Genomic DNA, 13,149 nt, shown 5'->3' on the forward strand with positions numbered 1-13,149 from the left:
TGACTCTTTGTGACCCTGTGGAATGCAGCCCACCAGGCTCCTCTGTACATGAGGATTCTCCAGGCAAGATTACTGGAGTGGGTTGCCATGCCCTCCTCCAGGGTATCTTCCCAACCCAGGGACTGAACCCAGGTCTCCTGCATTGCAGACGGATTCTTTACCAAGTGAGCCACCAGGCATCATTAACTACTTTCAAATGGTGGGAACACTGAGCCTAAGAGAGGTTAACTAACTTGCCCAAGCTCATCAGTGGTAGGACCAGGATTTGACCCCAGGGCCTCTGATTTCAATGCTGCTAATCTTTTCCTTACACCATTTCTACTTGCTTTTAAAGAGGAAAAGGAAACAGTGGTCATTTTAGCAAATTGTATTTCTATTGGAAATTTCCTTTCTCAAGGCCTAAATGCTATTCTGACTTAATTTGAATTCTCAATAGATTAAAATGTATTTTATGAGCCAGGAGAGATGCTGTTAAATACAAATGACCTTCCATGTAATTTTAGCCCTTACCCTTGAGAATCAAGAGCGAAGTGGAAGCTCATTTTTTGAATTTTCTAACTGTTTTGTCTGTCTGTGAAGAGTAGTCTATGATAACTGAAATGGAAATGCTTTGGTCATTTATATTAATGTGACATGTTTTCTCTCTCCTTCTAAACTGTGAATCTCTCAGAAAAAGGGAGTACGTGAAGCTTTTTATTTTAAAGATTATGTTCTCATTATTTTTCACCTTCCCTGGAGGAGGAAATGGCAATCCACTCCAGTATTCTTGCCTGGAAAATCCCATGGACAGAGGAGCCTGCGGGGCTGCAGTCCATGGGGTTGCAAAGAGTCAGACATGACTGAACAACTAACACACATTTTTCACCTTGGAAGTGAGTTATACAGAGGGTCTAAATGAAGACAATAGGGGTGGTACAGGTACTGATAAAAGCGAGTCAGCAAATATTTGTTAAACACCTACTATGTGCCAGACACTCTTCTAGATGCTATAGGCACAGAGGATAAAACAAAAAAAAAAATCCCCAACCATCCAGTAAGGTTTACATTCAGGTAGGAAAGACATTTCAGATAGAATAAAGATAAGTGAGTTGACTGTGCATTAGAAAGAAGAAAGGCACTTAGCCTTCAATAGCCTTCTCAGCTTCCTCCTCACACATTTTTAAATGGATTACTGAAAGTGAAAACCTCTCAGTCATGTCCTACTCTTTGCAACCCCACGGACTATACAGGAGGAATTCCTGTGGGATTCTCCAGGCCAGAATACTGGAGTGGGTAGCTCTTCCCTTCTCCAGGGGATCGATCAAACCCAGGTCTCCCACGTTGCAGGCAGATTCTTTACCAGAAGAGCCACAGGGGAAGCCCAGGAATACTGGAGTGGGCAGCCTAACCCTTCTCCAGGGGATCTTCCTGACCCAGGAATTGAACCAGGGTCCCCCTCATTGCAGGTGGATTCTTCACCAACTGAGCTATCAGCGAAGCCCAAAATGAATTATTAAGGTATCAATATAACAGAAGGGATGGTAACTCCATACATATATTTTTGGCTGTGCTGGGTCTTCATTGCATTATGCATTGTGAAGCACAGGCTTAGTTGCCCTGTAGCATGTAGGATTTTAGTTTCCCACCCAGGGATTCGACCTGAGTCCCCTGTATTGGAAGGTGAATTTTTAACTACTGGATCACCAGGGATCTCCCCATATGTTTTGTTTTTGAAAATTAGTACTACAATATTTAAACTACATAAAAGTTTACCTATAGATCAGTTTACCTGTATTTCAATTACTTTGAAATACATAAAAAGTAAGATAAGTGGATTATGGATGTACAGATAAGTGATAAAGCAAGTGTTATAAAATGTTCATTATAAAATCTCAGTGGTGGGTACATAGGTATTCTCAGCAAAATACTTTCAATTTTTCTGCATGTTTAAAATATTAATAATAAAATATTGAAAATAAAGACTCATGTTTAGTTAAAAAATAATCTATAAATAGTGCCATTATCTTCATTACCATAGTTTGGCCTCAGGGCAAAAAAGAGGGAGGGAGCACAGCCCCATTCATCATCAGAAAATTGGATTAAAGGTTTACTGAGTATGGCCCTACCCATCAGAACAAGATCCAGTTTCCCCCGTCAGTCTCTCCCATCAGAAAGCTTCCATAAGCCTCTTATCTTTTTCCATCAGAGGGCAGACAAAATGAAAAACACAAAAAACTAACCAACATGATCACATGGACCACAGCCTTGTCAAACTGAATGAAACTATGAGTCAAGCCATGTAGGGCCACCGAAGATGGACAGGTCATGGTGGAGAGTTCTGACAACATATGGTCCACTGGAGAAGGGAATGGCAAACCACTTCAGGATTCTTGCCTTGAGAACCCTGGGAACAGCATGAAAAGGCAAAATGATAGGGCACTGAAAGATGAACTCCCTAGGTTGCTGGGTGCCCAAAATGTTACTGGAGATCAGTGGAGAAATAACTCCAGAAGGAATAAAGAGATGGAGCCAAAGCAAAAACAACACCCAGTTGTTGATGTGACTGGTGATGGAAGTAAAGTCTGATGCTGTAAAAAGCAATATTGCGTAGGAACCTGGAATGTTAAGCCTATGAATCAAGACAAATTGGAAGTGGTCAAACAGGAGATGGCAAGAGTGAACATTAACATTTTAGGAATCAGCAAACTAAAATGGACTGTAATGGGTGAATGTAACTCAGATGGCCATTATATCTACTGCTGTGGGCAAGAATCCTTAGAAGAAATGGAGTAGCCATCATAGACAACAAAAGAGTCTGAAATGCAGTATTTGGATGCAATCTCAAAAATGACAGAATGAGCTTTGTTCATTTCCAAGGCAAACCATTCAATATCACAGTAATCCAAGTTTATGCCCTGAGCAATAATGCTGAAGAAGTTGAAGTTGAATGTTTCTATGAAGACCTACAAGACCTTTTAGAACTAACACCCACAAAGATGTCCTTTTCATTATAGGGGGACTGGAATGAAAAAGTAGGAAGTCAGGAAACACCTGGAATAACAGGAATTTGGCCTTGGAGTACAGAATGAAGCAGGGCAAAGGCTAATAGAGTTTTGCCAAGAGAACACACCGGTCATAGCAAACACCCTCTTCCAACAACACAAGAGAAGACTCTTCACAGGGACATCACCAGATGATCAATACCAAAATCAGACTGATTATATTCTTTACAGCCAAAGATGGAGAAACTCTATACAGCCAGCAAAAACAAGACTGGGAGATGATTGTGGCTCAGATCATGAACTCCTTATTGCCAAATTCAGACTTAAATTGAAGAAAGCAGGGAAAACCACTAGACCATTCAGGTATGACCTAAATCCAATCCCTTATGATTATACAGTGGAAGTGACAAATAGATTCAAGGGATTAGATCTTATAGAGTGCCTGAAGAACTATGGACAGAGGTTTATGATATTGTACAGGAGGCAGTGATCAAGACCATCCCCAAGAAATAGAAATGCAAAAAGGCAAAATGGTTGTCTGAGGAGGTCTTACAAATAGCTGAGAAAAGAAAAGACGTGAAAGGCAAAGGAGAAAAGGAAAGTTACACCCATTTGAATGCAGAGAATAGCAAGAAGAGATAAGAAAGCCTTCCTCAGTGATTAATGCAAAGAAATAGAGGAAAACAATAGAATGGGAAAGACTAGAGATCTCTTCAAGAAAATTAGAGATACCAAGGGAACATTTCATGCAAAGATGGGCTCAATAAAGGATAGAAATGGTATGGACCTAACAGAAGCAGAAGATATTAAGAAGAGGTGGCAAGAGTACACAGAAAAACTATACGAAAAAGATTTTCATGACCCAGATAACCACGATGGTGTGATCACTCACCTAGAGCTAGATATCTTGGAATGCGAAGTCAAGTGGGCCTTAGGAAGTATCACTAGGAACAAAGCTAGTGAAGGTGATGTAATTCCAGTTGAGCTATTTCAAATCTTAAAAGATGATGCTGTGAAAATGCTACACTCACTATGCCAGCAAATTTGGAAAACTCAGCAGTGGCCACAGCACTGGAAAACGTCAGTTGTCATTCCAATCCCAAAGAAGTGCAATGCCAAAGAGTGTTCAAACTACTGCTCAATTGCACTCATCTCACATGCTGGCAAAGTAATTATCAATATTCACCAAGCCAGGCTTCAACAGTACGTGAACCATGAACTTCCAGATGTTCAAGCTGGTTTTAGAAAAGGCAGAGGAGCCAGAGATCAAATTGCCAACATCTGTTGGGTCATCGAAAAAGCAAGAGAGTTCCAGAAAAACATCTACTTCTGCTTTACTGACTACGCCAAAACTAGGCCAAAGCCTTTGACTATGTGGATCACAGTAAACTGTGGAAAATTCTTAATGAGATAGGAATACCAGACCACCTGACCTGCCTCCTGAGAAATCCGCATGCAGGTCTAGAAGCAACAGTTAGAACTGGACATGGAACAACAAACTGGTTCCAATTTGGGAAAGGAGTACTTCAAGGCTGTATATTGTCACCCTGCTTATTTCAGTTACATGCAGAGTCTATCATGCGAAATGCTGGGCTGGATGAAGCACAAGCTGGAATCAAGATTGCTGGGAGAAATAACAATAACCTCAGATATGCAGATGACCCCACCTTTATGGCAGAAAATGAAGAGGAACTGATGAAGAGCCTCTTGATGAAAGTGAAAGAGGAGAGGGAAAAAGTTGGCTTAAAACTCAACATTCAGAAAACTAAGATCATGGCATCCGGTCCCATCACTTCATGGCAAAGAGATGGGGAAACAATGGGAACAGTGACAGACTTTTTTTTCTTGGGCTCCAAAATCACTGCAGATAGTGACTGCAGCCATGAAATTAAAAGACACTTGCTCCTTGAAAGAAAAGTTATGACCAACTTTGACAGCATATTAAAAAGGTGTTGTTAATATTACTTTGCCAACAAAGGTCTGTCTAGTCACAGCTATGGGTTTTTTCCAGTAGTCATGTATTGATGTGAGAATTGGACTATAAAGAAAGCTGAGCGCCAAAGAATTGATGCTTTGGAACCGTGGTGTTGGAGAAGACTCTTGAGAGTCCCTTGGACTTCAGGGAGATCCAACCATCCATCCTAAAGAAATCAGTCCTGAATATTCACTGGAAGTATTGATGCTGAAGCTGAAACTCCAATTCTTTGGCCACCTGTTGCAAAGAACTGACTCATTTGAAAAGACCCTGATGATGGAAGGCAGGAGCCGAAGGGGACGATGGGGGATAGATGGTTGGATGGCATCACCGATTTGATGGACATGAGTTTGAGTGAGCTCCAGGAGTTGATGGTGGACAGGGAAGCCTGAAGTGCTGCAGTTCATGGGTTTGCAAAGAGTTGGACACAGCTGAGTGACTGAACTCACTGAACTGAACTGATATATAGTGCATCTATAAAATCCCAGTGAATATTTGGGATTCAATATTGGGTTAAATGAATTGTGTCAAAACTACCACACTTGATGACATAGTAGGGGAAAATATTATTCTTAAAGATAATTTTTTTAGTAATTAAAAAAAATTAATTTATTTATTTTTGGCTGTGCTTCTTTGTTGCTGCATGGGCTTTTCTCTAGTTGTGGCAAGCAGGGGCTACTCTCTAGTTGTGGTGTGCGGGCTGCAAATTGCAATGACTTTTGTTATTGAGGAGCATAGGCTCTAGAGCTTGTGGGCTTCAGTAGTTGCGGCACATGGGCTCAGAAGTTTTGGCTCCCGGGTCCTAGAACACAGGCTCAATAGTTACTGTTCATGGGCTTAACTGCTTTGCAGAGTGTGGGATCTTCCTGGATCAGGGATTGAATCTGTGTCTCCTGCGTTGACAGGTGGATTCTTTACCACTGAGCCACCAAGGAAGCCCTGGGAAAAATTTTTATTCCTAGAAATTTTATTCTGATTTGGAATCTGGAGACCTGGGTCCTAACCTTGATCTTTGAGTCTAAATAACATGATTTTGTGAAACGATGATGCTTCGCGTGTCTGTGGAGATGGCAGGGTTGACAATGATACAGTAATCAGGCACTATATCTGGCAATTTACATATTTCTTGTCTCAATATTACTCTATGAGAAAGGTTTTACTGTCTTTATTTTATAGATGAGGAAATGGGTTCAGAATGGTGAACTAACTTGCCTAAAATCTCACAGCAAAAAATGGAAGGGGGTGAGATTTGAAACTAGGTCTATATGAATCCAAATCTGTTCCCTCTCTGGATGCCAGTGTTCTTATGGGGCCAAACACCAGATGGCATTTAAAATCCCTTGTAATGCTGTCCTATGATTCTGCAGAAAAAGTGCATTTGAGACTTACATTATTCAGTTTATGTCTTTAAGGTAGTTTTACATAGAAAGCGATCATAGGGAAGGAAACCTGAAATTAGGTGAAGTTTCACTAAGGTTCTCTAGGATTGAGACTGTAGAGACGTTTCTTTCATGTATTAATAACAGCACCTTGATTTTCCCTGAGGAACCACCACTTTATGTTTCAGTCCACATGACTTGACTTGGGTAGCTCTGACTCCTGACTCCATCTCCACTTCTGGCAGAGGTGGGGTTTTATTGTCTCCTTCTTATCTTTATAATTGGTTCAGGGATGGTCGTGTGACTTTATCAACACCATTCAAAGCTAATCTTGAGACTTTTTGCTGAGGGCATGTTGAGAGTGATGTTCTTTTTCCTTTTGGACTTGAACATGAGACAATTTAAGTCTGAGGTTACCGGGGGCCTAACTGAGAATGAGTTTTTCATGCAGAGAGAAGCAGAATCCAGAAATGAAGAGAGGTGGATTCCTGATGACATTATCTAAATAAAATCTGTATCCCACTATGCCTGAGGCCAATATATTTCTGGACTTTTCAAGTTAGCTGGGTAAATTCCCTTTTATTGACTAAGACAGTTTAAATTGAATTTCTATCATTGGGAAGGTGCTTCCCTCATAGCTCAGTTGGTAAAGAATCTGCCTGCAATGCAGGAGACCCTGGTTTGATTCCTGGGTTGGGAAGTTCCCCTGGAAAAGGGATAGGCTACCCACTCCAGTTTCCTTGGGCTTCCCTTGTGGCTCAGCTGGTAAAGAATCTGCCTCCAATGTGGGAGACCTGGGTTCAATCCCTGGGTTTGGAAGATCCCCTGGAGAAGTGAAAGGCTACCCACTCCAGTATTCTGGCATGGAGAATTCCATGGACTGTATAGTCCATGGGGTTGCAAAGAGTCAGACACAAGTGAGCGACTTTCATGCTCACATTCTATCACTGGGAACCAAAAAAGCCTTGACTAATTCAAAGCACAATGCCCCGAAAGGTTCTATTTCATCCCTAAATTAAAAAAAAAGAACCCCCAGGGAAGATAGTGATAGGAAAAATATTGGATTTTTAAATATCAACTCCTGGAAATGAAAATTGAAGGCACAATGGATTATTAAGTGTCTTCATTTCTACCTCAAGCTCTAATGAGGCATTTCCAATTACAATCAGTTCAGTTCCAATCTATCATAGTTCTTTCTGATTTCTGACCTCAGCAAACAATAAACAGGTACATTTCCACATAGGTACATGAAACCAACCTGGATAATTTTCCCAATAAACCAAGGTACTGGCTGAAGTTTCATCTTTTTGATGTTCGCATTTAGTACTTCCATAAAAACTTCATAGTCTGGCTGTGGAAGAATAACTCCAGGAAACAAATCTGATATAATTCCCTGTTAACAGAAATTCAAGATGTGAAAGGATGAATTATCAGATATATAACCTCAACATTTTTTTAAAATGAAATCTACAAATAGCAAGAATCCTTGGAAATTGCAAACCTCAGTTTTCCTGTACCAAAATCATGTACCTTATCCACAATTACAAATTCCGACAATATTTGTTAAACATGATGTTTCTTCCCAATAATTTAAAAAGTCAGCAAATAGCTAATGTCTGTGCTATTTCAGTCATTACACTAGGAATGAACAAAATAGCCACGATTTCTGTCTTTAAGAGCTTACAGTCTAGTAAGGAAGATAGGTGTTAAAATAGTTACAAAACTAATTATATTTGATATAAACAACTAACTACTCACCCTCAACAGCAAATATTATCCTATCAGTGAAACTTTTTATTAAAAATCAAGAATTAGGGATATTGCTATTACCATTATTACTTAATATTTGGGGGAGGGTATCTGGCAATAGGGATGCTGGCCAGAGAATGGAAAGGGTGTAAGGAGTGGAAGAAAATTATTTTCATCTTGGGAAGCAGAATCTCATTGCTTAGCCAAGGTCCCAAACCATTGCATACCTGAAAGAGAGGGACATCTTGAGCCAAGAACTTGGCCAGGTTGACATCAAGCAAAGCCCGGAGCAGCAAGACACTCTCATTCTCCTCTGGATACTTGAGTTTCAGGTTGCCAGCAGCAGTGAGCACAGACTTGACAGCACGCATGCCATAGTCATAGTGATGCTGGGAGGAGAGTTGCTCTGAACACAGGCGGTAGGTTGCAACAATCTTCTGAGCAAGACTGGGAGGGCAAAGACATGTCTGCAGACCCTCCAGTAAGGACCATGTCCTGCTCAGCAGACATTCCCAACATGTTGTGCCCTGTCCCTTCAGAAGCCAGGCTTGCCCATGAACGTGATGGAAAAATCTTATCATTTGAAGATTTCTTTATAGAGTTACCATAATGAGCTAAGGAAGCACTATAACTCTCTTCCAAAGGTAGGATGAAACATAGCAAGCACATACATAACTAATATGTACTGTATAAGAAATTGTGTTTATACTTTTTTGTGTATGTATGAGTGTATGTGTATGCCACACATATACACATTTGGGAAGATTACATTGAATGATTAACAATGTTAGTGCCTGTGGAGTGGGACTACTAAGGGACACAATGGGGACACTCAATTTTGCACTTCTGTAACATGACAATTTTTTTCAATATCCATCTTTTAATTTAAGAAAACCAACTCAAAAATTACTGTAATGATGTAAAGTAATTAGCCTCCAACTAATAAAAATTAAAAAAAAAATTAATATACTTGGCACATAATACATGTATGCTCATGTGTACTACCATATCTTATTCTTCCTGAGCGCATGTGTGTGTATGTTGGGTGTGTTAGTCGTTCAGTTGTGCCTGACTCTTTGCGACGCCATGGACTGTAGCCCACCAGGCTCCTCTGTCCATGAGATTTTCCAGGCAAGGATACTGGAGTGGGTTGCCATTTCCTTCTCCAGGGGATCTTCCCAACCCAGGGATCGAACCTGGGTCTCCTGTGCTGCAGGCAGATTCTTTACTGACTGAGCTACGAGGCATAGGGGACCACATTTCCCAGCCTTCCCCACAGGGGTGGCCACATCACTGACTCCTAGCCAGTGGCATATGAATGAAGTGGAAGTATGCCACTTTGAGGGCTGGTCCATAAAAACCTCCTCCATAAGCTCCTCCATGCTCATGTGTTATAGCTGTGAGATATAAGTTACCTGGGTTCCTTGGGGAAGAACTCCCCTGATCACAGACACCCATTTTGGATTTCCAGGGAGTGAAAAATAAAACTTTTACTATGCTAAGCCATTGGAATTTGGAGATCAGGTTTACTGTAACTAATGTACTAATGCATGTTTTCCTTGCAGGACTCCTAACAAAACTGATTTACTTTTAAAGCAAAGATTGTGTTGCTCACTAGCACCTAGGACTGGGCAGGGCATAAGATAGGTGGCTCAGTGAAGGTTTGCCAATTGAATAAATGAATTGAACAGGCAAATCAATGTAAGCCAAGTCTCCTATAGAAGACAATAAATTAAACCTCTTATGACCGAGGCAGCTTCTTAGCCTAGGAAGGATGACACACTCCGTTGAGAACATCTATAGCCCCATGCATTAAGAGCAATGACCTCCAGACCACAAAGACACTTTGGGCCTTGTGGAGATATCTGTGGTAACAAAAAAATCAATTGATTATGACCAAGCAATGTGAAAAGACAAATGTAAAATTTGAAATAGATCAATAAAAGCCATTTTACAGTGAATATTCACAATTCTGGTTATATGTGAAAAAGACACTGATACTTGTGTATGCCTGCATCTCAGAAAACTGGATAATACTTGAATGAGAGATAATCAAGTTGATTGGAGTAAATAAATATTATATTGACAACAAAGTTAATTCTAAATTATATTAATTTTTCTTCTTCAATCTTGGTCAATAACAACTCAATCTTGAAATAATTTCATGTCTTTCAGTCATTTAGGAGTGTGTGTGTGTGTGTGTGTGTGTGTGTGTGTGTGTGTGTGTTAACAGTGAGGGACAGAGAAGAAATGAGTGAGTCTTCTTTAGCAGTAGTCCAGGTATATATAAAGGGAGTGGAGAGCTCTTTCTTGAGAATCTTGGCTATTTCCTAGTCAGAGAAGGGGTCAAGACCAAGACCAGGCTATATGCATTCAGAAAAACTTGTGAGTAAAAGCATATACCTCAAGTTTCTCTTTTCTGTTTTCCAATGGACAATTTACGTTGAATACACCCTACAAAAAGTCATTCCATCACTCTGGAAAGCCAATATAACGTACCTTCTGGAGTCTAGAAATCCCATAGAGTAGAGGGAGATTTCTCCAATGAGGGCATAATCTGGCACCATCATGGCCACTGTCCGAAATAAGGCCTGGAAAAGAAATGCCATTCAGAACCTAAATGTGCAAGGCGAAAACTGGGGAAGGCACATCTAAAGAGGCAAAGAGAAGTAACATGATCATTCAGACCACCCAGTGATAATTAAGGAAAGGAGGGCTGAAGGACAAATCAGTGCAGAGAAACTGTCTTTACCAGATGGATCCACTGCTCCATGAACCTCCCCACTAGCCTTGTTCAAATACATTGGGTCCCTCAATGGTTGTGTGGAAGGCCTTAGGTGCCAGTATCCTAGCAACATTTCATCCTCCTATGCCAAATGGAGTTTCAAGAGTTTCATTCGAATATTGGAGCTTGCTGGTATTCAATGTAGACAGCAGAAGTCATCCAGGGATGCAGGAAAATTACATATCAGAAGAATCCTGAAGTTAGATCCTGACTTAAAAAAAATCAAGTCCTTGTTCTGCTACATACCAACTGTGGGTAAGTTAGGTGACCCCTCTAGACCTCAGGTCTTTCACCTCAAAATGGTCTAACAACTATGCCCTCTTCATAGTTATCATGAGACAAATAATATTATATAAGTGAAGTGCTTAAAAAGGTGCGTAGCACATAGTAAGGGCTCAGTAAATATTGGGTATTGTTATTAATGGGGCTTTCCAGGGGGCGCTAGTGTTAAAGAACCCACCTGCCAATGCAGGGGACATAAGAGACATGGGTTTGATCCCCAGGTGGGGAAGATTCCCTGGAGGAGGGCATGGCAACCCATTCCAGTATTCTTGCCTGGAGAATCCCATGGACAGAGGAGCCTAGTGGGCTACAGCCCACAGGGTCACAAAGAGTCGGACATTACTGAAGCGACTTTGTAACTTAGATCTTAGAGGAGAAGAGACTTGCCTAAGTCATTCAGTTAGAGGTAGAGCTAAGACTAGAATCCAGACTTCCTAACACCAACCCTGAGTGCTTTCTACTAGGTCAAACTGTCTCATGAATGTTGTTTATGCAGATCTAGCATGGTTGTTAGCTGAGAGGGATGTAGGAGGGACTTACAACAATTGTGCATTATAAAATGAGAAATGTGGTTTGAAATTCTACTTTGGTGTCCACTGGTCTATGTTGACCTAGAGAGGAGGATCACTCTTACGCATTTCCTTGACTTCTTTTCTATTCCCAGGGAGGAGGAGGAGTGGTATGTTTGAATTAGATTCCAGGAACCAATCAGAATGCATTTCCAGCAGATGGAGCATCATATGCTAATGTGAATATGGGTTTTGTCCAGGTCTCTCTTGCATCTTTCATTTGAAGGAAAGAAGCAATAATTTAAAAGAAAATCCATAAAGAAGTGGGTCTTTAAGTCTCCCCTTCTGCATGTAGTTGGGGTGCTATCTACTCCAAAGGTGGAGACCCAGTCACTTTGCAATTTGGGTTTTTTTCATTTATGAGAGCAGCATGCTAAGGTCATTTAGTGCCTGTCCCCTTGAAGATGGCCTGGCTGGCATTCTCTCTTCCCTACTTCAGAGGCACTTTTCTTTTCTCACAGCAGCAGGGCCAATGCTTATTGCCATGGTTGTAGCTCAGGCCAGTTCAGCAGTAGGTCTCAAGGACATATTCTCTCTCGTGTTATCTCTCTAGCTGGTTGGAACATCCTGCTTTGGTGTGGACGCCATTTGGGCCTAACTAGCTGAGCTCCATGTGCTCTAGTCTTGGTTTGCCAGCATACTCTGTGTTGAACTCTGATGCTGTCTTATATGCTGATCTGTTTTATTTGGTCTACAATGATTTTATTTTGCCTACGATGATTTCAGTTTTTGCATTAAGCCAGCATCTAAAAATAAGATTTTATGTAACAATCCAAATTTCTGTTTTTTCCTGAAAAGTGAGAAGGTCCCACAATTCCTGCTTGGCCAGAGTAGGCTGGGGATAAGTAGGGCCTGCTGCCTCTAGGTGGGATATCTGTCAGAGTCTCTATCAGGCCTATTTGGCTTTTCTCATTTATATGAACTGTCTGACCCTTGTAGACAACAGAAATAGTGACACTTATTCCAGTGTTCATTGTTTCCTCTTTGCCATTGGTTATTATGGTATATATTTTCTCCCACCTCATGAAAGATAGAGTTGGGGAAATGATTTGAGTTCTGAAGTCAAGTAACATCTTCACTTCTCATAGTTGAAAAATGTGACATGGTCTACTCTTTGGCTTCTCTGTGAGATGCCTGGATACTTCCAAAGGTTTCTATATGATAAAGTACACCCAGTATTTCCCACTCTGATGTTTACCTTGAGGTTATCTGGTAGCTCAGCCCTGCCAGCATACCCAGGGTTCATGGTGATGAACACGGCACAAGTTGGGTTTAGAGAGAGCTCAGTGCCTTCAAAGATGAATGTCTTTAGCTTCCGGATAATGGCTTGTTGAATGCTGAGAATCTGTTGGGCTACCACAGACAGTACTTCTACCTGGAGTGAGAATGGCTGGTTGATTTGAGCTCTTGCTTCTGATGGCCACCCACC

General features: G+C 41.0%; 1 protein-coding gene across 6 annotated transcripts in view; it reads right to left on the bottom strand.

The window, feature by feature from the left end:
* DNAH3 (dynein axonemal heavy chain 3) overlaps positions 1-13,149 on the bottom strand; it is a 236,481-nt gene that overhangs the window by 118,388 nt on the left and 104,944 nt on the right. For all 6 annotated transcript variants that reach the window (XM_070460978.1, XM_070460977.1, XM_070460979.1 and 3 more), the window contains 4 exons: positions 12,919-13,095; positions 10,584-10,675; positions 8,312-8,531; positions 7,594-7,728 (listed from right to left, as the gene is read on the bottom strand). In XM_070460978.1, coding sequence (XP_070317079.1) covers positions 7,594-7,728; positions 8,312-8,531; positions 10,584-10,675; positions 12,919-13,095 — 624 coding nt within the window. The remainder of the gene's footprint in view (positions 1-7,593; positions 7,729-8,311; positions 8,532-10,583; positions 10,676-12,918; positions 13,096-13,149) is intronic.

Source organism: Odocoileus virginianus, chromosome 33 (genome assembly GCF_023699985.2).
Source record: "Odocoileus virginianus isolate 20LAN1187 ecotype Illinois chromosome 33, Ovbor_1.2, whole genome shotgun sequence".
Taxonomy (NCBI): domain Eukaryota; kingdom Metazoa; phylum Chordata; class Mammalia; order Artiodactyla; family Cervidae; genus Odocoileus; species Odocoileus virginianus.